The sequence below is a fragment of the Marmota monax genome, unplaced genomic scaffold (genome assembly GCF_021218885.2).
Source record: "Marmota monax isolate L192 unplaced genomic scaffold, Marmota_monax_Labrador192_F-V1.1 WCK01_AAM20220418_F8-fsc00087, whole genome shotgun sequence".
Classification (NCBI taxonomy): domain Eukaryota; kingdom Metazoa; phylum Chordata; class Mammalia; order Rodentia; family Sciuridae; genus Marmota; species Marmota monax.
In genome coordinates, this window is record NW_026693476.1 from 4,605,350 (window position 1) to 4,632,576 (window position 27,227).

General features: G+C 34.2%; 1 protein-coding gene across 1 annotated transcript in view; it reads right to left on the reverse strand.

The window, feature by feature from the left end:
- Positions 1-27,227, reverse strand: part of LOC124102023 (bile acid receptor-like) — a 48,144-nt gene that overhangs the window by 17,290 nt on the left and 3,627 nt on the right. The window contains exons 2-8 of the mRNA XM_046458294.2: positions 26,093-26,219; positions 24,174-24,536; positions 22,148-22,288; positions 7,914-8,056; positions 7,714-7,818; positions 7,415-7,514; positions 6,661-6,774 (exon numbers count right to left, since the gene is read on the reverse strand). Coding sequence (XP_046314250.1) covers positions 6,661-6,774; positions 7,415-7,514; positions 7,714-7,818; positions 7,914-8,056; positions 22,148-22,288; positions 24,174-24,536; positions 26,093-26,183 — 1,057 coding nt within the window. The 5' untranslated portion in view covers positions 26,184-26,219. The remainder of the gene's footprint in view (positions 1-6,660; positions 6,775-7,414; positions 7,515-7,713; positions 7,819-7,913; positions 8,057-22,147; positions 22,289-24,173; positions 24,537-26,092; positions 26,220-27,227) is intronic.

Here is a 27,227-nt window from a genome sequence, read left to right on the forward strand (position 1 = left end):
TAGGGATAACAGGAACTTACCTCGACATAGTAAAAGCTATCTATGCTAAGCCTCAGGCTAGCATCATTCTGAATGGAGAAAAATTGAAGGCATTCCCTCTAAAATCTGGAAAAAGACAGGGATGCCCTCTATCACCACTTCTATTCAATATAGTTCTCAAAACACTGGCCAGAGCAATTAGACAGATGAAAGAAATTAAAGGCATAAAAATAGGAAAAGAAGAACTTAAATTATCACAATTTGCGGAAGACATGATTCTATACCTAGAAGACCCAAAAGGGTCTATAAAAAAACTACTAGAACTAATAAATGAATTCAGCAAAGTGGCAGGATATAAAATCAACACGCATAAATCAAAGGCATTTCTGTATATCAGCGACAAAACTTCTGAAACGGAAATGAGGAAAAACACTCCATTCACAATATCCTCAAAAAAAAATAAAATACTTGGGAATCAACCTAACAAAAGAGGTGAAAGACTTACACAATGAAAACTACAGAACCCTAAAAAGAGAAGTAGAAGAAGATCTTAGAAGATGGAAAAATATACCCTGTTCATGGATAGGCAGAACTAACATCATCAAAATGGCGATATTACCAAAAGTGCTCTATAGGTTTAATGCAATGCCAATCAAAATCCCAACGGCATTTCTTGTAGAAATAGATAAAGCAACCATGAAATTCATATGGAAAAATAAAAGACCCAGAATAGCAAAAGCAATTCTAAGCAGGAAGTGTGAATCAGGCGGTATAGCGATACCAGATTTCAAACTATATTTCAGAGCAATAGTAACAAAAACAGCATGGTACTGGTACCAAAACAGGCGGGTGGACAAATGGTACAGAATAGAGGACACAGAGACTAATCCACAAAGCTACAATTATCTTATATTTGATAAAGGAGCTAAAAGCATGCAATGGAGGAAGGATAGCATCTTCAACAAATGGTGCTGGGAAAACTGGAAATCCATATGCAACAAAATGAAACTGAATCCCTTTCTCTCACCATGCACAAAAGTTAACTCAAAGTGGATCAAGGAGCTAGATATCAAATCAGAGACTCTGCGTCTGATAGAAGAAAAAGTTGGCTCCGATCTACATATTGTGGGGTCGGGCTCCAAATTCCTTAATAGGACACCCATAGCACAAGAGTTAATAACGAGAATCAACAAATGGGACTTACTTAAACTGAAAACTTTTTTCTCAGCAAGAGAAACAATAAGAGAGGTAAATAGGGAGCCTACATCATGGGAACAAATTTTTACCCCTTACACTTCAGATAGAGCCCTAATATCCAGAGTATACAAAGAACTCAAAAAATTAGACAATAAGATAACAAATAACCCAATCAACAAATGGGCCAAGGACCTGAACAGACACTTCTCAGAGGAGGACATACAATCAATCAACAAGTACATGAAAAAATGCTCACCATCTCTAGCAGTCAGAGAAATGAAAATCAAAACCACCCTAAGATACCATCTCACTCCAGTAAGATTGGCAGCCATTATGAAGTCAAACAACAACAAGTGCTGGCGAGGATGTGGGGAAAAGGGTACTCTTGTTCATTGCTGGTAGGACTACAAACTGGTGCGGCCAATTTGGAAAGCAGTATGGAGATTCCTGGGAAAGCTGGGAATGGAACCACCATTTGACCCAGCTATTGCCCTTCTTGGACTATTCCCTGAAGACCTTAAAAGAGCGTACTACAGGGATACTGCCACATCGATGTTCATAGCAGCACAATTCACAATAGCTAGACTGTGGAACCAACCCAGATGCCCTTCAATAGATGAATGGATTAAAAAAATGTGGCATTTATACACCATGGAGTATTACGCAGCACTAAAAAATGACAAAATCATGGAATTTGCAGGGAAATGGATGGCACTAGAGCAGATTATGCTTAGTGAAGCTAGCCAATCCCTAAAAAACAAATACCAAATATCTTCTTTGATATAATGAGAGCAACTAAGAACAGAGCAGGGAGGAAGAGCAGGAAGAAAAGATTAACATTAAACAGAGATATGAGGTGGGAGGGAAAGGGAGATAAAAGGGAAATTGCATGGTAATGGAGGGAGACCCTCATTGCTATACAGAATTACATATAAGAGGTTGTGAGGGGAATGGGAAAATAAACAAGGAGAGATATGAATTACAGTAGATGGGGTAGAGAGAGAAGATGGGAGGGGAGGGGAGGGGGGATAGTAGAGGATAGGAACGGTAGCAGAATACAACAGTTACTAATAGGGCATTATGTAAAAATGTGGATGTGTAACCGATGTGATTCTGCAATCTGTATTTGGGGTAAAATTGGGAGTTCATAACCAACTTGAATCTAATGTATGAAATATGATATGTTAAGAGCTTTGTAATGTTTTGAACAACCAATTAAAAAATAAATAAAATGTAAAAATAAAAATTCTCTCTCTTTCTCTCTGTCTTTTTTTTTTCTTTTTTTTATTGGTTGTTCAAAACATTACAAAGCTCATGACATATCATCTTTCATACATTTGATTCAAGTGGGTTATGAACTCCCATTTTTGCCCCAAATACAAGTTGCAGAATCACATCGGTTACACATCCACATTTTTACATAATACCATATTAATGACTGTTGTATTCTGCTGCCTTTCCTATCCCCTACTATCCCCCCTCCCCTTCCCTCTCATTTTCCCTCTCTACCCCATCTGCTATTGTTTAATTCTCTCCCTTTTTTATTTTCCCTTTCCCCTCACAAACTCTTATATGTAATTTTGTGTAACAATGAGGGTCTCCTTCCATTTCCATACAGTTTCCCTTCTCTCTCCCTTTCTCTCCCCCCACTCGTCTCTGTTTAATGTTAATCTTTTCCTCATGCTCTTCTTCCCTGTTCTTTTCTTAGTTGCTCTCTTTATATCAAAGAAGACATTTGGCATTTGTTTTTTAAGGATTGGCTAGGTTCACTTAGCATAATCTGCCCTAATGCCATCCATTTCCCTGCAAAATCCATGATTTTGTCGTTTTTTAGTGCTGCATAATACTCCATTGTGTATAAATGCCACATTTTTTTATCCATTCATCTATTGAAGGGCATCTAGGTTGATTCCAGAGTCTAGCTATTGTGAATTGTGCTGCTATGATCATTGATGTGGCAGTATCCCTATAGTATGCTCTTTTAAGGTCCTCAGGGAACAGACTGAGAAGGGCGATAGCTGGGTCAAATGGTGGTCCCAGGAATCTCCATACTGCTTTCCATATTGGCCGCACCAATTTGCGGCCAATATGGAAAAAATAAAAATTCTCTCTCTCTCTCTCTCTCTCTGTCTTAAAAAAAAAAACAGCAATGCACTAAGCAACTCAGAGAGACCCTTTCTCTAAATAAAATACAAAATAGGGCTGGAGATGTGGCTCAAGGGTTGAGGGCCCCTGAGTTCAATTCCTGGTACCAAAAACAAAGAAACCTTCCCCCCAAGAAAAAAAAATTTTATGAAACTAATATAAACCTGATTTCAAAACCAGACAAAAATGCATCAAGGAAAGAAAATTATAGACCCATATCTCTGAGGAACGTAGATGCAACTATTCTAAATAAGATATTAGCAAACCACGTTTAAAAATACATCAAGAGTTGGGCACAGTAACATGCACCTATAATCCCAGTGGCTCAGGAGGCTGAGGCAGGAGGATCACAAGTTCAAAGCCAGCCTCAATAAATTAATGAGGCCCTAAGTAACTCAGTGAGACCCCATCTCTAAATAAAATACAAGAAAAGGGTGGGAGTATTGCTCAGTGGTTAAGTGCCCCTCGGTTCAAACGCTGGTACCAAAAAAATAAAAAGTGAATCAGGAAGGTAATACACCATGATTAAGTGGGTTTCATACAAAAGTTGCAAGGTCAGTTCAACATACACAGATCAATAAATGTGATTCATTATTTAAACAAAACTAAAAACAAAAATCGTAGGATCATGCAGGAAAAGCCTTTGATAAAATTCAGTACCCATTTATGTTAAATAAATGTTATGTCATAACATTTATGTTAAAAATGCTAAAAGCTATCAATCGAGGGAAGTTACCTCAACATCGTAAAGGTCATTTATAACAAACCAAAAGCAAACATCATACTAAATGGATAAAAACTAAAAGCATTTCCACTAAATTCAGGAACAAGACAAGGCTGTCCACTCTCACCTCTCCTATTCAATATAGTCCTCAAAACATTAGCCAGAGCAATCAGGTAAGAAAAGGAAATCAAAGGGATACAAATAGGAAAAGAACTCAAGCTATCTCTGTTTGCCCATGATATGATCCTATATCAAGAAGATCCAAAAAAACTCCACCAGAAATTTCTAGAACTTATTACTGAATTTAGCAAGTAGCAGGATATAAGGTCAATACCCATAAAACAATAGCTTTCCTATATTCCAACAGTGATTCAGTCAAGGAAGAAATCAGAAAAACCATCCCATTCACAATAATCTATTAAAAAAGAAAGAAAGAAAAAAAAAACTTGGACATTACTCTAACCAAGGAGGTAAAAGAGCTCTAAAATGAAAATTACAGAATACTGAAGAAAGAAGTTGAAGAAGATCTTGGAAGATGGAAAGGTATCTCAAGTTCTTGAATAGGCAGAATTAATATTGTCAAAATGGCCACATTACCAAAAGCAATATACAGATTCAATGCAATCCCCATCAAAATACCAATGGCATTCTTCACAGAATTAGACAAAAACAAATTTTAATTCATTTGGAAGAATAAGAGACCCAGAATAGCCAAAGCAATATTAAGCAAGAAAAGTAAACCAGGAGGCATCATAATACCTGATTTGAAATGATACTATAGAGCTATATTAACAAAAGCAGCATGGTACTGGCACCAAAATAGACATGAAGACCAGTTGAATAGAATAGAATATACAGACACACCCATAACCCTCTAGCCATATGATATTTCACAAAGGTGCCAAAACCAAATCTTGTAGAAAAGACAGTCTTTTAAACAAATGGTGCTGGCAAACTAGATAGCTTTATGTAGAAAAATAAAATTAGACCCCTATTTTTCACCCTACACTCAAATTGGAAAAGAACTGGATTGGATCAATTGAAATGGATCAAAGACAAAACACAGGGTCAACACTCCATCACAGAGGTGCTGGCACAGACTTCCTTAACAAGACTCCCAAAGCACAAGAAATAAAACCAACAATCAATAATGGGATGTCATTAAACTAAAAAGTGTCTGCACAGTGAAGGAAATAATTAAGAGCTGGCAGAGAGAGACTACCGAATGGAAGAAAATCTCAGCCAGCTACTCCTTCAATACAGGATTAATATCCAGAATATACAAAGAACTCAAAAAACTTAGTACCAAAAATCAAATAGTCTAATCAATAAATGGGCAAAAGAATTAAACAAAAATGTCTCAATAGAAGAAACACGAAACACCAATAAATATGTGAAAAAAATGTTCAACATCTTTAGCAATCAGGGAAATGTAAATCAAAACTATACTAAGTTCCATCTAACCCCAGTCAGAATGGCAATGGTCAAGAACACAATAAATACAAGATTGTGGGGAGAAAGGAATACTTGTACATTTTTGATGGGATGGCAGACTAGTACAACCACTCTGAAAAGCAGTATGCAATTTCCTCAAAAAACTAGGGATGGAACCATCATATGACCCAGCTATCCTACTCTCCGTTATTTTCCCAAAAGATCTAAAATCAGCATACTAAAGTAGCACCATCACATCAATGTTTATAGCAGCACAATTTACAATAGCTAAATTACAGAATCCACCAGATGCCTGTCAATAGATGAATGAATAAAGAAAATGTGAGATACACACACACACACACACACACACACACACACAATGGAGTTCTACTCAGCCATTAAAAAGAATGAAATTATGACATTTGCTGGTAAATGGATGGAAATCAAAAATACCACACTAAGTGAAATTAGACAAACTCAGAAATTCAAAGGTCAAATGTTCTCATATGTGGAAGCTAGAGTAAAATAAAGGAAAGGGGGAAGGAATGATAAGATTACTAGAGAACCAATCAAATACAAATTAATTAATCAAAGACAAATGAAAGGAAGTCTAGTAGAGTAGAAGAAGGAGGGGGAAGGATGGGACAGAAAAGAGGGGAAGAGGGGGCATCATTAACTGAATGTATGAGTTTGTGAGGATTAACCCAACTACTATTTATAACCATAAACTCTAATACAAAAAAAAAAGGAATGACTTTTTTAAAATACAAAAAAGCAAGCCAGGCACAAAAGCACAAACCTATAATCCCAGCAACTTGGGAAGCTGAGGCAGGAGGAGGAATGCAAGTTCAAGGCCAGCCTCAGCAACTTAGTGATGTCCTAAGCACACAGTGAGACCCTGTCTCTTAAGTTTAAAAATAAATAAATAAAGGATTGGAGATGTGATGAAATGATAAAGCCCCTCTGGGTTCAATCTCCAGTACCAATAAAAAAAAAACCGAAAGGAAAAAAAGCTAGACCAAACATAATATTATGTTTATAGTATTAGAACTATAAACATCTGTCATAAGATATTTATTCCTATACCAATTGGTAAAATAAAATGAAAATATTTTAGATATATCATTTGTTGCTAAATTTTATTATAAATTTTAAAATTAAAAAGAAAGCCATTTTACTTTTGGAGGTTGATACTTTCTGACTGTAAAGTTGGGCCACATGAAGAAAAATCACTTCAGCTTTTGATCCCTTCTGTAGTGCAGTCTGGTCCTCACTAGTCAACTTTTCGAATCCTTTAATAAAAGATCATGAAAATATATATAGATAATGAAAAATAATTTTCAGACATAGTATTTAATGTTTTAAATTATTAATTTTCTTATGAATTCTAAATGTTCACTTACAATAATCATGATCTATAACTTCAAATTTGAATAAAATTCTTAATTATACATGGTAATACTTTGGGGCACTTTCATCAGATAATCCTTTTCTTCTAGCAAGGACAAATTAAACATAGTTTATTTAGACTTGAAGAATTTATTTTATAATGAATCGTGTGTGCATGTAAATAGCTAAGTTTTGGCCAAGAGTGGCTCCACATTTTTAATATTGTACAGGAAATCTTCTTTTTGTTTCATGTTTCATTTAAAACAACAAAAACAAATCATTTCCAAAAATTAAACATGCAAATAAATATGTTTATCTTAAGTGTTGACGTATTTGAATAATATTTTTAAATATTTAGATTTTCACCCACATGATTAATTGGAGCAGGCAGACATAAACATGTTTTGGCAGTTAGAAGTGGCATTGGTAGAAAACATAGAGGTTTTGTTTTCCTTACAATACCCTCTTCCTTTAAAATATGGAACATTTTAAAAAATTGAAGTGGTAAATTACTTTAGTTTTTTCCAAAAGCAAAGTAATTACCTGGAAGTCTCTTGGTAAACTCCATCATCCCATGGACATGAAGGATAGCTATCTCTAAGAGTTGTAAAAAGCTCAGTTCAGGATTGGTATATTCCTGCAGCTAACCCATAGAAAGAACTACAATTAATAAATTATTATATTCATTTAAACAACTGTTGAAACTTTAAACTGTTGTGTTAGTCCTTCATTTTTTAAAGAAAATGTCATTAAAAAGGAAATGTTAAAGAAACATCTTCTAAAGAAAATGTTATAAAATGTTATTAAAAAGTTATGAACTATTTCTTGCTAGTAATACATACAAATTTCTTTGTTTCCTCCAAAGGAATCATATATTTTTGATGTGCAGCCACAATGTTATTAATAAGCTGATGTTCCTCTTGAGTTAATTCCATGCTCTCCTGAGTCTGTTAGAAAGTATAGTGAGAAATTATTCGTGCATACTCATTAAACAAAACATCATTAAAGAAAAAACAAAAAATTATAAATGAAGAAGTCTTGCCACTTTTCCAGATCTACTGGTGGATGATACAAGTTTGTTGTCTGCTCCTTCCTCTTCCACTTTGACATTATAGTAAAAACTATTCTTCTGCTTAAAGTTCTTTCGAAGCCTCTTTGATTTGCGTTGGATTTCTGTGAGTAAACCTGTGATATTATAAAATTTATGTAAAACATTTTTTTTTAATTTTTTTTATTGGTTGTTCAAAACATTATAAAGCTCTTGACATATCATATTTCATACATTAGATTCAAGTTGGTTATGAACTCCCAATTTTACCCCAAATACAAATTGCAGAATCACATCGGTTACACATCCACATTTTTACATAATGCCCTATTAGTAACTGTTGTATTCTGCTACCTTTCCTATCCTCTACCATCCCCCCTCCCTCCCCTCCCATCTTCTCTCTCTACCCCATCCACTGTAATTCATATCTCTCCTTGTTTATTTTCCCATTCCCCTCAAAACCTCTTATATGTAATTTTGTATAACAATGAGGGTCTCCCTCCATTACCATGCAATTTCCCTTTTCTCTCCCTTTCCATCCCACCTCATGTATCTGTTTAATGTTAATCTTTTCTTCCTGCTCTTGTAAAACATTTTTGACTTGGCAATAACATAATAGGATTTTTATGAAATTGTCTTATATGGTATACTTATATGACACTAGACTTGACTTTTTACAAAGAACATTTATTTGGGGGTATTTATATCACAGCAATTGAATTTATTATATTTATTTCTCCTTTTTCTTATAAAATTATGGTGAATACCTAAAAGCCCTTTATTCAAGCAAAAAATCAAAAATTAATTTTGTCTGTCCAAATTATAAATTTAAAAATTTATATAATAACACCAACAGTAATTATATCCTGAAAGCAATGTAGAATATTGTTTAGTAGAGCAGTGGAACTACCTTACCAACAGCTTCTTGTGATTTTTCAAAATGAGTAAAGTCAAGATTTTTTCTTGTTATAAACAAGACCAAGGTACTGATACATTTTTGTAAACAATTTTAATTTAGGGTTTATTGTTTCTATGGGGTTTTTTAATTTTTTTTAGTTGTTGATAGACCTTTATTTTATTTATTTATATGTGGTGCTGAGAATCGAACACTGTGCCTCAACATGCCAGGCAAGTGCGTTACCGCTGAGCCACAGCCACAGCTTTATGTGTTTATGGGTTTTTAAATCTTCATCTGGTACCTCTACCTGAACAGCAGTCCATCAGTCACTACTAAAATTAGTCAAATATTAATATTTACCTTTTACAATGTGAGCCATTTCTATAAGCATTTAAATCATAGCTATTATATTTAAAAACATTATATGCTGGGGTGCAGCTCAGTGATAAAGTGCTTGCCTAGCATGCATGAGGCCCTAGGTTTGATCCCCAACACTGTAAAAATAAATAAATAATAAACAAATAAATAAATCTAAAACTTGCTGGGCACAGTAGCACACATCTGTAATCCTGGCAATTTGGGAGACTGAGGCAGGAGTGTTGCAAGTTTGAAACCAGCCTCAACAACTTAGCAAGACTCTCAGCAACTTAGCATTCAATTCCTAGTACCAAAATTATTAACTAATTAAAAATATTATATCAGGAGCTATAATGGAGAACAAAAGCCTTAGTCTCTTTCTAAATGATTTCATCATTTTTGTTAGGGAACAAGAATATATCCAAATATAAAGCCATTTTAGCTGGGTATGGTAGCACTTGCCTATAATCCCAGGGACTCAGAACATTGAGGCAGGATGATTGCAAATACAAAGTGAGCTTCAGCATCTAAGTGAAGCCCTAATCAACTTATCTAGAACATGTGTCAAAATTAAAAAAGCACCAGGTGTGGTTGGCATACACCTCTAGTCCCAAAAGCTGGGTTGGCTGAGGCAAGAAGGATTGGAGGTTCAAAACCAGCCTCAGCAACTTAGTGAATCCTTGAGCAACTTAATGAAACCTTGTCTCAAAAAAAAAAATACACACACACACACACACACACACACACACATATGGCTGAGGATGTGGCTCAGTGGTTAAGCACCCCTGGGTTCACAAATATGAAGCCATTTAAAACATCAAGAAAGGGTGCTGAGAGGTTTTCAAGATGGCAGAATAGAGGAGGTTGCTTTCCTGGATGCTCCATGATATGAAACCAAGAAAGTAGACAGGCAACTTCTCTGCAAATGAGGTACTTGAAACCTTTCGGGACACTACAAGTCCACAGGATAGAAATTCTACTACCTCGGATCCATGCTACTAGATGGGTAGACACACAAACAACATGAAAAATCAAGGGAACAAATCTTCCCAAACAAACCAAGATACTCCAATAACAGAATTCATCAACACCACAGTGGAAGAAATGTCAGAGAAGGAGTTTAGAATGTACATAGTTAAACTGATCTGCAAAGTAAAGGATGGTATTAAGAGTGAAATCAGAGAGTAAATAGGGGAAGTGAAAGATCACTTCAATAAAGAGGAAGAAATTCTGGGGGAAAAAAGCAAGCAGAAATCCTTATAATGAAGGAATCAATAAACCAAATTAAAAATTCAATGGAAAGCATCACCAATGGACTAGACTACTTGGAAGACAAAACTTCAAGCAATGAAGACAAAATATATAATCTTGAAAATAGAGTTGACCACAGTGAGAAGATGTTAAGAAACCATGAACAAAACTTCCAGGAAATATGGGAAAACATTAAATGACCAAATTTAAGATTTTTAGGGATAGATAAAGGCACGGAAATACAAACCAAAGGAACACACAATATTTCCAATGAAATTATAACTGAAAATTTCCCAAACCCAAAGAATGAAATAGAAAATCAAATACAAGAGGCTTACAGGACCCCAAATGTACAAAATTACAACAGACCCACACAAAAACACATTATAATGAAAATGCATAACATTCAGAATAAGGATGGGATTTTAAAGGCTACAAGAGAAAAGTATCAAATTACATATAGGGGGAAACCAATTCAGATCTCAGCTGATTTCTCAACCCAGACACTCAAAGCTAGGAGGTCCTAGAATAACATACACCAAGCTCTAAGAGAAAATGATGCCAACTAAGAATTCCATATCTAGCAAAATTAAGCTTCAGATTTGAAGATGAAATAAAAACATTCCATGATAAACAAAAGTTAAAAGAATCTGCAACTGAGAAAGCTTGCACTACAGAACATTCTCAATAAAATATTCTATAAGGATGAAATGGGAAAGAAAAGTGAAAACCAACAAAGGAAGGAACTACACTAAAGGAATAGTCAATCAAAGGAAAAACTAATTCAAATTAAAGACTAGAAATAAACCCAAGTGATCAGGAATACAAATATCTCAATAATAACCTAGAACGTTAATGACCTAAACTCATCAATCAAAAGACATAGTCTGGCAACCTGGATTAAAAAACAAGACCCAACAATGTGCTGTCTCCAAAAGACTCATCTCATAGGCAAACACATCCACAGATTGCATGTGAAAGGATGGGAAAAACCATATCATTCACATGGATCATGTAAACAAGCAGAGGTCTTTTTTTTTTTTTATTGGTCGTTCAAAACATTACAAAGCTCTTGACATATCATATTTCATACATTAGATTCAAGTGGGTTATTAACTCCCATTTTTACCCCAAATACAGATTGCAGAATCACATCGGTTACACATCCACATTTTTACATAATGCCATACTAGTAACTGTTGTATTCTGCTACCTTTCCTATCCTCTACTATCCCCCCAGAGGTCTCTTTTTTAATATTTATTTTTTAGGGGCTGGGGATGTGGGTCAAGCAGTAGCGTGCTCACCTGGCATGCGCGAGGCACTAGGTTCAATCCTCAACACCACATAAAAATAAAAAAATAAAGATGTTGTGTCCACCGAAAACTAAAAAATATTAAAAAAATTCTCTCTCTCTCTTAAAAAAATACTTATTTTTTAGTTGTGGTTGGACACAATACCTTTATTTCACTTATTTATTTTTATGTGGTGCTGAGAATCAAACCCAGGGTCTCGCACATGCAAGGCAAGCACTCTACTGCTGAGCCACAACCCCAGCCCACAAGCAGAGGTTTCTATCCTTATGTCAGATAAAGTAGACTTCAAGCCAACATTAATGAGAAGGGACAAAGAAAGACATTTCATACTTCTTGAGGGAATTATACATCAATAAGACATAACAATTGTAAATATTTATGCCCCAAACAATGGAGCATCTACACACATCAAACAAACCCTTCTCAATTTCAAGAATCAAATAGACCACAACACAATAATACTGGGTGACTTTAACACTACTCTCTCACTACTGGATAGGACCTCCTAACAAAAACTAAACAAAGAAACTATAGAACTAAATAATACAATCAATAATTTAGACTTAACAGACACATATAGAATATTTCATCCATTAATGAGCAAATACACTTTCTTCTCAGCAGCACATGGATCCTTCTCTAAAATAGGCCATATCTTATGCCACAAAGCAACTAGAGATAATACCCTGCATTCTATCAGATCATAATGGATTAAAATTAGAAATCAATGATAGAATAAAAAATAGAAGCTATTCTAACATCTGGAGACTAAATAATATGCTACTGAATGATTCATGAATAACAGAAGAAATCAGGGAGGAAATAAAAAAAGTACTTAGAGGTAAATGAGAATAATGATATGACATATCAAAATCTCTGGGACATTATGAATGCTATGCTAACAGGAAAGTTCATTGCATTGAACTCATTCGTTAAAAGAATAGAAAGTCAATGAATAAATGACCTAACATTACATCTCAAAGCCCTAGAAAAAGAAGAACAAATCAACACCAAAAGCAGTAGAAGACAGGAATAATTAAAATCAGATCTGAAATAAATGAAATTGAAACAAAAGAATTCAAAAAATCGGCAAAATTAAAAGTTTGTTCTTTGATAAAATAAATAAAATTAATAAACCATTAGCCACACTAACAAAGAGAAGGCAAGAGAAAACTCAAATTACTAAAATTCATGATGAAAAAGGAAATATCATGATGGACACTACTGAAATACATAAAATAATCAGACACTATTTTGAAAATTTATACTCCAATAAAATCTTAAAGACACTGACAAATTCCTAGAGACACATGGCCTACCCAAACTGAATCACAAGGACATACACAAATTAAACAGATAAATTTCATGCAATGAAATTGAAAACACCATCAAAAATATTTCCAATTAAGAAAAGCCCAGGACTAGACAGATTCTCAGCCAAGTTCTACAAGAACTTCAAAGGAGAATTAACAACAATCTTCCTCAAATTATTCCATGAAACAGAAAAGGAGGGGAACCCTTCCAAATTCATTCTATGAAGCTAGTATCACCAAACCAAAAAAAGACACATCAAGGAAATAAAACTTCAGGCCAATATCCCTAATGAACACAGATACAAAAATTCTCAGTAAAATTCTGGCAAATTGCATACAAAAACATATTAAGGGGCTGGGGTTGTGGCTCAGAAGTAGAGCGCTCACCTACCATGCATGGGGCACTGGGTTCGATCCTCAGCACCACATAACAATAAAATGAAGATGTTGTGTCCACCTATAACTAAAAAATAAATATTTTTTTAAAAACATATTAAAAAGATAGTGCACCACGATAAAGTGGGGTTCATCGGACGAATGCAAGATTGATTCAACATACAAAAATCAATAAGCACAATTTATCACAACAATAGACTTAAAGACAAGAATCATATTATCATCTCAATAGATGTAGAAACAGCATTTGACAAAGACAGCACCCCCTTCATATTCAAAACACTAGAAAAACTAGTGATAATAGGACCATACCTCAATATTTTAAAAGCTAAATATGCTAAATCCAAGGGCAACATCAATTTTAAAAGGAGAAAAATTGAAAGCATCCCTCTAAGAACTGGAATAAGACAGGATGCCCTCTTTCACCACTTCTATTCAACATTGTCCTTGAAACTCTAGCAGGAGCAATTAGAAGAAAGAAATTAAAGGGATATGAATAGGAAAAGAAAGCTCAAACTATCCCTATTCGCTGATGATGATTCTATACTAAGAGGACCCCAAAAATTTCACCAGAAAACTTCTAGAACTAATAAATGAATTCAGCAAAGTAGCAGGATATAAAATTAACACCCAGAGATCAAATGCATTCCTTTATATCAGTGATGAGTCCATTGAAAGAGAAATTAGGAAAACTACCCCATTCACAATAACCTCAAAAAAAAAAAATACTTGGAATCAATCTAATAAAAGAGATGAAAGGCCTACACAATGAAAACTACAGAACACTAAAGAAAGAAATTGAAGAAGACATTAGAAGATGGAAAGATCTTCCATGCTCTTGGAGAGGCAGAATTAATATTGTCAAAATTACCATACTACCAAAGTGTTATACAGATTTAATACAAATCCTATTAAAATTCCAATGAAATTCTTCATAGAATAGAAAAGGCAACCATGAAATTCATTTGGAAAAATAAGAAGGTCAGAGTAGTCAAAGCAATCCTTAGAAAAGTGAAAAAGGAAGCACCATGATACCAGTTCTTAAATTATACTACAGAGCCATAGTAATAAAAAGGGCATGGTATTGGCACCAAAATAGATACATAGACCAATGGTACTGAATAGAAGACACAGAAACAAATCCACCTGAATATAGTTATCTCATACTAGACATAGGCTCCATAAACATACATTGGAGAAAAGATAGCCTCTTGAAAAAATGATGCTTGAAAACTGGAAATTCATATGTAGCAAAATGAAATCAAACCCTATCTTGCACCTGCACAAAACTCAACTCAAAATGTATCAAGGACTTAAGCACTAGACAGAGATCCTGTGCCTAATCAAAGAAAAATTAGGCCCAAATCTCCACCATATGGGCTTAGGAGTTGACTTCCTTAACAAGACTCCTAAAGCACAAGAAGTAAAATCAAGAATCAATAAATGGGATAGATTTGAACTAAAAAGCTTCTTTACAGCAAAGGAAACAATAATGTGAAAAGACAGCCAACAGAATAGGAGAAAATCTTTACCACTTGCACCTTAGATAGAACACTAATCTCCAGGATATATAAAGAACTCAAAAACTTAACACACACACAAAAAAAAACAAATAACCCAATCAATAAATCAGCTAAGGAACCGAACAGACATTTCACAGAAGAAATACAATTGATCAACAAATATATGAAAAAATGTTCAACATCTCTAGCAATTAGAGAAATGCAAATCAAAACTACACTGAAAGCCAAGTGTGATGGCACACATCTGTAATTCCAGCAGCTCAGGAAGCTGAGTCAGGAAGATAGCGAGTTCAAAACCAGCCTCAGCAACGGCGAGGTGCTTAGTAACTCAGTGACACCCAATCTCTAAATAAAATACAAAGTAGGTCTGGGGATGTGGTCAGTGATTGAGTGTCCCTGAGTTCAATCCCCAGCACCAAAAAAAAAAAAAAAAAAAAAAAAAAAAACCTACACTGAGATTCCATCTCACTCCAGTCAGTATGACAATTATCAAGAATACAAGAAACAATAAATGTTGACAAGGATATGGGGAAAAGGCACACTCATACATTTCTGGTGGCACTGCAAATTTGTGCAACCACTCTGGAAAGCAGTATGGAGATTCCTCAGAAAACTTAGTCTTGGAACCACTGTTTGATCTAGTTACCCAATCCTCAGTCTATATCCAAAAGACTTAAAATCAGCATAATACAGTGACACAGCTCACTTCATAATAATTAAACTATGGAACCAACCTAGGTGGTTGATGAACAGATGAATTGATAAAGAAAATGTCATACACACACACACACATTGGAATATTACTTAAGTCTTCTTCTTAAAGAAGAATGAAATTATGTCATTTACTGGTAAATGGATGGAGCTGGAGAATGTCATGCTAAGTGAAATAAGCCAATCCCAAAGAACCAATGTTTTCTCTGATATGCAGATGCTAATTCACAATAAGTGGGGAGGGTGGTGGCTAGGGAAGAATAGAGGTACTTGGATTAGACAGAAGGGAGTGAAGGGAGGGGAGGGGAATGGGGGTACAAAGTATAATAGAATAAATCAGACATTATTACCCTATGTGCATATATGATTACATGACTAGTGTAACACTACACCATGTATAACCAGAAGAATGAGAAGTGATACTCCATTTATGTATAATGTGTCAAAATTCAATTTACTGTCATGTATAACTAATTAGAACAACAACAAAAAAGGGGGCGCAGAGTGCAACTGCCAAGGCACTGTCAGAGTGCAACTGCCAAGGCACTGTCCTCCACTTGTGTGCTATCAGTGATAGTGCCCATGGTGTTAGGAACATTGTGTCCCTGAAGCTTGCATGTTGAAGCCTAACCCACAATATTGCACTAGTTGGACATGTGACCTTCAAAGATGTGATGAAGTCAAAATGAGATGGTTAGGGAGGCCATAATCCAACATGACCTGTCCTTATAAAACTAAGACAAAGAACCCCATCACCAATCCCAGGGAGAGGCCTCAGGGGAAGCAAACCCTGTGTGTACCTTGAGTTTGGACTTCCAGCCCTCAGATGAATGAGGAAATGAATCTCTGCTACTTGTGCCTGCCACCCCACAACCCTGCCAGTTTGCTATATCTAGTCCCAGCAGCCCCAGGAGACTCAGACATACATCAGTAGGAGCTGTACTAGGATGACTGTCTTATTCTCTAAATGCTACCCCTGTGAGTTTGCTTCTGGTGATATGATCATACCCAATTCTAGGAATGAGAGACCTGATGTAAATTTGTAAATATGATGATTCTTCATTTTTTTATGGAATCATTTATTTGATCTTAAAGTGCATGGTTACATTTGTGTTTTTACTCCCACTGTCTAACACATACCCCACAACACTATAGACTCTTGACTTCCAAACCTTTTATCATTATAAATGTCTCCAAAATAAATCACACCTGGAAGCTCAAATAAAAATAATGATAATTTAAAAATAAATAAAACATATCAAGTAAATATCAAAATAATTTGAACTGACTACACATATGCAAAAAATAAAGTAGTTAGAATCAGGGGGAATTAATTGTGGGAAAGCTTACTAAAGAGCTATATAAATGTTTAAGTTTAGTTGAGGGGAAAGAAGAGTCCCCTACAGGAAAAGGAAATAACAAAGAGGCAAAGATAAATACATCACAGAAGGCGGAAAAAATAAAAGTATGTGTATGAAGAAATGAATTGGTGTGACTATACAACCAGAGATATGAAAAATTGTGCTCTATATGTGTAATAAGAATTGTTATGCATTCCACTGCCATATATAAATTTTAAAAAGGAGGGGGGAAAATAAACTGATAAAATCTTACACAGAGGCTAGAGGAAATGATGGTAAAGAACATCAACTGTAGAACTATTTCCGCCCCCACACACATTTTTTATTGGTACATTATAGTTATACAAATAATGGGTTTATTGTTACGTTTGCACACATGCACACAATATAACAATATTATTTGGCCAATATCACTCCCCAGCACTTTCTCCCTCCCTCCTATCCTCTCACCCACTCCTTGTCCTCTTCCCTTCCTCTATTCTACTGATCTCCCTTTGATTTTCATGAGATTCCCCCACCCCACCTTTCTGTTCTTTTCTTCATTAGCTTCCACACAAGTGAGAAAACATATGACCCTTGACTTTCTGAGTTTGGCTTATTCCACTTAACATAATGTTCTCAAGTACCATTCATTTTTCTATAAATGACATAATTTCATTTTTATTTATACTGAATAAAACTCTATTGTGTATATACACCACATTTTCTTTATTCATTCATTCATTGATGAACACATAGGCTGGTTCCATAGTTTGGCTATTATGAATTGTGCTGCTATAAACATGGGTACTCAGGTGTCACTATAGTATGATGCCTTTAATTCTTAAGGATAAATATCAAGGAGCTGCCTAGTATGTGTGAGGCACTGGGTTAGATCCTCAGCACCACATAAAAATAAATACATAAAATTAAGTCATATAAAAAAGCAATGTACCTTCAGAAAAAGATAGTTGGTATAAAGAACTAACTGAGCAACTTGATTAATGGATGAATGCCAATCTGTAGAAAGATTCTTTTTTTATTTCATAAGAGTTTTATTGTGGTAAAATATACATAACATAAAAATTGCCATTTTAGACATTTTGCAGTATAATATTCAGTGGCATTAATTACTTACACAATGTTGTACAGCCATATACCACTGTGTATTACCAAAAATTCCTATCACCCCAAACAGAAACTATAGCCATTAAACAATAACTCCCTATTCCCCCAGCTTGCAGCCCTTGGGAACCTCTTTCTGCTTTGTGTCCTTATGAATTTGCCTATTCAAGATAGTCCCTTTAAGTAGCATCATACAGTATTTGTCCTTTTGTCCCTGGGTTATTTCACTTAGCATAATGTTTTCAGAGTTCATTTGTAGAAAGATTCTTAATGGTAAATCCCAGTTTCCATCCTGCAACTAGTTTTAGTCATTATTTTAAACTACAATCTGGAAAAAGTTTTTCAATATCAGAAATCATAGGGAAATATCCCAAAACATTATACAACACAAAAATAATTTTAAAAGCTCTTCAGAGACTGAATAATACACTAATAAATAACAAATGAAAATTCACTGAGGATAAATGTTAGGACCAGCATATGACATCAACCTCTGACTTTTTCCAATACTTCTTAGCCTGTGAAATCAGCTTTGCAATGTTTCTGAACTAATCTTGAATAACATGAAGAGTCACTGTCACACATTATATTTCTGATTTTAACATAGTATAATGGTTAACATATAGACATCAGAATACCTGAGTTCAAACCGTGCTCTTAGCTGTGTGCCTCTCTATGATTTACTTTCCTCATTCATTAAAAAAAGGTATTAACACTATCTACTTCATGTGGTTATAATAAGAACTGAATGAGATAATATATTGAGATGTTTGGTCCCTTTTTAGTTATGCTTATTGGTTTTCAGCTCCCCAGTGAGAATACAGCCTTGTTTTGAGCCCTAACCTATTTGACCAGGTACCTAAAAACATTTAGATCTCACCACTTCCCTGAAAGAAGAGGACTTGGTCCCCTATATTCTCAAACTTTGGCTAGGATTGTAATTCACTAGTGTTCTGGAGCCATGGCATTACAACTAATCTAATATCAAATTTTATCACTACTGAAAACAACCTATTATAATCATACCTCAAAAAATGAACATGGAATACTTTGTCAATAAATAAAGTCTGTCTTTGACATAACACTTTTGAACACTGTAGAAAAAAATTGACTGCCATCCCTCAATATTCAAGGATCCTCCTAGGTTGTTCATCCCAGCCATGAATCTTCACTAATTTATTTCCTCTCATCTTCTACCAGCCTATGCTTGAGGATTCATCATGCCTAAAGCTATGCTTCCCTGAGTTTAGTCTGAATAGCTATATAGAGATGAGTAAATTAACAATTAACTAATTGTGGATGTAAAAGCAAAGGAAGGTAGTTTGTCAACCCTTAGCTCAACATGAGATAATTCTAGGGTCTAGACCTGCTGAGCTACTAACGTTGAACTGAGGTTAAAACAGACAAAAATGGATCAATAATACAGCCACCTATAAAAACCAACATGCTTTTAACCTATTTTGTGTGTGTGTGTGTGTGTGTGGTGCTGGGGATTGAACATGGGGCTTTGTGCATGCGAGGCAAGCACTCTACTAACTGAGCTATATCCCAGCCCTGCTTTTAATCTATTTTAATATATTCTTAGTAACTAAAAAGATAGAAGTATTTGAGTTCCACTCTGTATGTAAGACCACACATTGAGTACCATATATTTGGTAATGGATGTGGCACTTTAAAATGAGAGAGCCAGACGAGGTGCACACACCTGTAATTTCATGGACTTGGGAGACTGAGGCAGGAGGATTACAAGTTTGTGGCCAGCCTCAGCAACTTAGTGAGGCTCTAAGCAACTTTTTTGAGACCCTGTCTCAAAATAAAAATAAATAAGAAAAATGGCTGGGAATATGGCTCAATAGTTAAGCACCGCTGGGTTCAATTCCTGGTACAAAAATAAATAAATAGAGAGAAAATAATTCATGAGGGACATAATACTTGAAGAATTATCATGTGGTAAGGGAATTAAGACCAAAAGAGAAGCCAATCACCAAAAACCAAAGGTCAAATGTACTCTCTGATAAGCAGATGCTAACATGTAACAAGGGGTTTGGGAGGAAGAATATAAATTTAGTGGATTAGACAAAAGGGAATAAAGGGAAGCGGGGGTAGGAATAGGAAAAACAGCGGAATGAATTGGACATAACCTTCCTATATTCATATATGAATACACCATCGGGGAAAGTCATATTCAAACATTTTATACAACTATACAATAGGATCCTAATTAGAATAAATTATACTTCATATAGATATGTCAAATATACACTACTGTCATGTATATCTAAAAAGAACAAATAAATAAAAAAGACTCCAGAAGAAAGGAAGTAATGTTTTACAGACCTGTTTGAGCAGGATCCTATGGCCAATTATGACCAATTGTATTATCATTATTAATCCATAAAAAAATCAATCAAAGTACTAAACACTGGATATTCTTAGGTCAATTTAAGGGTAAATATAACAGAAAAGAGCTATAATAATGATGGCAGGAATCTGGATGCATGTGAATAATATCTGAATAATGTTTATGTCCATATATCATAATAACTACACTCATGTCAAGTCTCTCTGACCTTTGCATAATTCATTCAAGTTTAAAGGAAAGGAGGGAAGATTTCATTTATAAATTGACGAAGAAGAATACAAGTTTCCTTTTATATAGGCTTTCAGACATAGGTTACAAGACAATTTATCAAGCCAGACATGGTGGTGCACACTTGTAATCCCAGAAACTCAGGAGGTGAGGCAGGAGGATGACAAGTTAAAGAACAACTTCAGCAATTTAGCAAGGCCCTAAAAAAGTTAGGTAGACCCTGTCTCAAAATAAAAAATAAAAAGGGCTGGTGATGTGGCTCAGTCAAAAAGTACCCCTGGGTTCAATCTTATTATCCCCATCACGCCCCGCCCCCCCAACACACACAAAGACAATTTATTGGGAACTTTGATGGACCAAATTGTATCTCCTAAAACCTCATATATTGAAGCTCTAATCCCCAATGTGATGGTATCTTGAGATGGAGCTTTTGGAAAGTAATTATGCTTAGATGATATTGCAAGGATGGGGCCCTGATGATGGAATTAATGCCTTATGAGAAGGGACATCAGAGAGTTTATTTTCTCCTTTTCATTATGTGAGGTGAAGCAGTAAGAAGGTAACTGTCTACAACTTAAGATTATTATGGAAGTTGAAGGTTGATTGAACTACATAGAATGGAGAAATGTCCAGGAAACTAATATAATAGCATAATTATAAGATAAAAAGAGTTTGCATTAAGGCTATATTAGACAGGAAAAGAAAATATTAATATTACTTTATAAAAAATAACTTGAAAATCATCTGAAAATTTGAGCCAGAGAAAATGGGAAGTAATTGAGAAAATTTTGCCAAAATTTTAGTACTGCTATGGGTATTAAATGACATTATTTAACTAAAGCAAAAAATACAGTAAACATAGAAGAGACTCAAATAATTAGACACTTAGCAAGACCCTGTCTCAAAAAAATAAAAAGGTCTGGAAATTTAGATCAATGGCAGAGCAGTCCTGAGTTCAATCTTCAGTCCTAAGGAGATAGGTGGTGGATTATACCCTCTTCTGCCTATGCAGTTGCATTTTTTAACACCTATGTGTTAATTGTTAGGAAGCTCTACATATCTAGTTATCCTGTAGGCTTTTGAAAATTACTAACTTAAAATTCTGCTCTTTACAGATATAGTTACAACTTTAGTTTAGGTAACATAAAAATATGAGAATTTCTAACTAAGATGAAATATGATCATTTCCAAAATTAGAGCAACACAGTTATAGAGCAGGATTTATGGAAATAAATATTCAGATTGATAATTGGCTATCCTAGTTGTACAGTTACCAGAAAAGTAGACTAAACAATATATATAAATGTTCAACATTATGCCTTGAAGAATGCATTAAGTTCTCAATAAGATAAGAAAATTTAAAATTCCCTCAACAAAATAAACCAAAGCAAAAAACACAATAGTACTTACATTCTGCCAACATGCCTACTGCTTTACACTTTTTCAGTCTGCACTCTTGACATTTTCTACGCATATACATGTCCATTTCACAATGACCACCATTCTTGCAACTATATACTGCATTTTTGGTAATGCTACGTCGAAAAAAACCTAACAATAAAATTTTTCAGATTTTATCATAAGTATTTTTAATTGTCATTATTACTAATATATACTGTTATAGTAAATAATTAAGTTAACTAAATTACTTCAATTAAATTTTTTTCTCTTGATAAAAAGGTTTTGCTTAATATGCATTTATCTGGAAAACTGATCTTTTCCTAATTGATCTATTCTATCCCAACATTGTGTCTTTAAATAGTCACACCTGATAATTAAACTAAATAATTCTATCACATTAAGAGACTCTAGTTTTACAATAGTTATAATGTATCATCTAAAAGCCTTTTTAAAACTTTTATAGATAATCAAATTCCCCTGAAGCATCTCTCACTGCTCTCTTGAAAGAATATGTGATCAGGTAAATAAAACCATAAGAAAAACCTTTTTTCTCATACTTTCATACCTGCCCATATCCCATCACCCCCACCACCACCACCTTTGTTATTGTACTTCCCCCAGTGAGAAAGTGCTGCTGGTTTGGTTTAAGACATTAAAGAGTTCATAATTGGTAGAAGGAAGGAAGGTTTTCTATTTCACTTCCTAAATCCTTGCAAAAAAACAGTTCCTCTTCCCATTTCCTCCTTTATTTCTTGTTCTATGCCAGTTCCTGCCCTCTTCCTCTTCTTTCCATTTCAAACAGTGAAGTTACTAAGCTTAGTCAGTGCCCTCCTTAAAGCCCTGCCATATGCTCTTGAGAATATGAGTTCCATGGCTTAGATTCAACAGAGTAAAAGTCTTAGTTTAGGTTTTCAGAACTACGCCTCATTTTTTAACCTAATTTTAATAGCAAAACCCTGCATTTCAAGAGTAGGCACACATTTGCCCCACTGTTCTATTTACAAAGCTCATTCCTTGTGGTCTTCATTTGGCTATTCTTTGAAGGGATAGGTTGAGAGTTTTCTGAGAATAAAACTTAACTTGACCTCTAATTAATATCTATACCTATACCATATTGGCCTAATCATTTCTAGATTCAGTCCTAACCCTGTACTTTTGATTTTTTTTTCCAGTGCTAAAATTCAAATCCAGGGCCTTGTATTTATGCTAGGCAAGTGCTCTACCTGCGGAGCTACATCCCCAATCCTGCATTTATGAATTTAAAAGTGCAAGAGTACTTCAAAACTGTTCAAAATCAAAGACTGTTTCATTCTTTGCAGATGTCAGTTTTGGTCTTCACTTTCAGACCTTCAATTTTTCTTCAAAAAAGTATTTCAAGATAAGAATGGTGGCACAGGCCTGTATCCCAACTTCTCAGGTGGCTGAGACTGTAGGTTCACAAGCTGGAGGCTAGCCTGGGCAATTTAGTGAGACTAAATTATATCAAAAATTAAATTATAAAAGGGTAAAAGAGGCTAGGGATATAGCTCAGTGGTAGAACACTTGCCTAGGATATGTAAAGTCCTGGGTTTGATTCCCAGCATCACACACACACACACACACACACACACACACACACAGAAATAGAAAAGAAAAATAGGCTTAGAATATTGAAAGTCACTTAATTCAAATCCCCTCCAAATGCATAACTTACATCAACCACATAAAAAGAAATAATGTTTAACATTCAAATCTTTTTCAAAGATCTATTCCAGCATCAGATTCTTCTAGGAATATGAAATCTTTCTGTTATATTAATATTGAATTTTATATTTAAATGTAAAAGCCCTTAGCAAAAATGAAAAGAAAACTGAACTTAAATTTTATATTTTATTTTTATGTCTTTGATACCACTGATTGATCACTTTAAACATGCCATGGCTCATTCTGATTTGGTTTTTCACACTTTAAAAGGAAAAGTATTCTCATATGTCTAGGATGTCATGGCTCTTCAGTGAACACTAAGATTTCAAGTTTCTTTTAACTTTATCCTTACCTTTGCAACCTTCACAAGTAAGTGCATTGTAATGATATCCTGATGCCTTATCACCACAAACTACACAGAGTTCTTTCTGTCCCTTCATTTGCAAAGAACAAGTTGGCTTGGACATTTTTATTCCAGGGTATCCATCTTCAACATTGTGAGCAACCACATAAGTGGTTTTATTTAATTCACAAGAATCAAGTCCACACTGTCCATCACCACTGTACTGTGGATCCAAGCCATAGGTGTTGAAATGGCTTTGTAAAGATTGGGATTGGAGAGCCGGAGGAAACTGAGCTGTAGAATACTGGCAATGAGGTGATTCTTGAAAATCAGTGTTGTGCAGCTGATAATCAATTTGTTCTGGCAAAATATCTAGTTTTATTTTTTTAAAAAAGAGCAAATAGTAAAAAGTCAAAATTTCTTAATTTATTTTCAAATTTCAAAATATTTCATGCTCAACAAAGAGTTTAACATTCCTACTATGTCCCATTGCAATATATTGATAAATGTCACCATCCCAGAGATACGCAGAGGTTGATCAGGAGCTAAAGAAAGGGTAAAGTTTCCTAATGGCTCATATACCCATTCCATCTCCCTTCTTAGTAGAAGAATTTGAAATGGAAGAAGAGTTTCCTTATCTTCTACATTTTCCTTGTCCCACTTATACTGGTCTTAGGGCAAATAGGTCAGAAACTATGTGAATTAATAAGTTATTCCACCCTCAAAAAAAAAAAAGAAAGAAAGAAAGAAAAGCTAACATACATTTTTAGCTTATATGGTTAAGAAATGTTTTTGTTTGAACTTCTCATTTAATATATCAATACTCTCCTTTGTCACTTATAGCCTAACTTAAATTACTATTTTCTTTTTTGTTCTGGTGTTTATCTGGGGAAAAATTTACCTACCTTGCAGGATTATATAAGAATGAAATTTTTAAAAAAGAATTAAATAAAATATGATAGTTAAAAGCATATATAAACTATAAATTGACATCTGTTGTATATCATTATTATTATCAGAAGTTCCCAAACACCAACTTACTTCCTGCTTTTGTTAGAATTATTGATTTAAATCCAAAATATTGGCTCCAAAAGAACCCCAGGATACTTAGTTGCTCCATGTCTGTAACTAGTAATAGTTGTACTTTTCCTGGTGCTTAATCACCTGGTGATAAGACTTATTCTTACCAAAAAAATTTTACTACAAAGATTGGTAAACAGTACAATTTCTATTGTTTCGTATAAGTCATTTACAATCTTAGAGCATCCAATACAACTCTAAAGGTTGAATGAATACTAAATAGCCTGATATAAGAAGAAAAGTTATCAGTAAAACAATGTAGGCTTAAAGAAGAAGAAGAAAGAAGGAGGAGGAAGATGAGAAGGGAAAGACCCTTCTTGGATGACAGACAAAACAAACAAAAAAAACTGTCTTTTTCACCCCAGTAGAATACTACCTAATGTTCCATTTTCATGGAAAACAGTTTAAATTACTTTTTGAAAATGGCAAGATGAAATTTTTATTATTGCCTTGGTCTTTTTGTAAAAAATAAAATAAAAAATCTTTTGTCTCTGCATTGTTTTCTTTCTTTCCCTTTTACAAGAATCTTACATTAGGACTAAAATGTCAAGTATGCTAAATAATAATAAATAATAATAAAATTTCAATTTACTAAACTGCATAAAAACTAGCTTCAACTAACTCCTAAAAATAACTCCAATTTTTTAATTGAATATGATTTTAAACTGTTACATCTTTTCCTCTTTACCTTTGATTCTGGACTAACAATATATTACTGGTTTTTAAAATTATTTTTTCCTGTAGAAGATTATTTATTCATTTGTTACTTTTTAAAAAAAATCTTTAATTAACCATAATTCCTATAAAAATATTTATTGACTATTTTACTGTAGTTCTTTGTTACATACCATAGTACTGCATAGGGTCAGCAAGACAGTACCCATCAAATGTAGTAACATAAGTGTTTGCCATTCTCTGGTACAATTCCCACTGCTTCATTCACTTCAGGCAATGCTGAACTTTTCAGAATCAAACCTGAAGAAACAAAAATTTCACAGATTATTTGAACAGATGATTGTTAAATCAGTATCATCTGATAGTATAGTGTACTTTTAAAAAATAGTTTAGCAGAATTTATGCATAATTTATATTTATACTTTAATTGACAAAATGATGATTTTCGTATCTCTAAGCATCAACTTATTTAATTTTTGCCAATTTCTTATTGCTCAGCTGTTTACAAATAACTTAATAAATTTTGGTAGGTAATCATCATTATCAGCTATAAAGTTATTTGTAAAAGCGTAGCAAGTTTACTGGGCTGGAGTCATAGCTCAGTGGTAGAGTGCTTGCATAGCATGTGTGAACCACTGAGTTAAATCCTCAACACCACATAAAAATAAATAAATAAAATAAAGGTATTGTGTTCGTCTACAACAAAAATGTATTTTTTAAATACCAAATTTATTGTTATTTATAAATGTATTAAGCTTACTAATTATTATTATATTAAGCTTATTTGTATATTTGTTTTAAAAAAGCTTTCAAGTTAGGCCTCATAGATTGCTTTCCCCACTCACTTATGGGATTATTAATTCTGCCTGAGGCTGGGGATATAACTCAGTGGTAGAGTACTTGCCTAGCATGTGGAAGGCCTTGGATTTGATACCCAGTATCTCCCTGATCCTTAGGTTTCTCATTTGTAAAAGTAGTAAAGCCCTATGACAAAATTGTTAGGAGAGTTTAATTAGTGTATTAAAATCCAACACAATTCTTGGCAATGATTGATTTCTAAATTATTATTCTAAATAGAGATGAATTAGGAAGAAAATTTCAACTTTTTTATAATTATAGAAGAAATTAAAGAATAGGAAATCAATAACTTTTTAGCACTTTTTTTTATCATCTGAGTTCTTTGTAAATATTTTCATAGCACTGTGGTATGCTAAATATTAAAACATTAATTTTGGTTCTGCTTAACTAACAACAATTCGTTACCAATAAAAGTGTTTTAATTGTAAAACCTAAAAATTGTAAGTTATC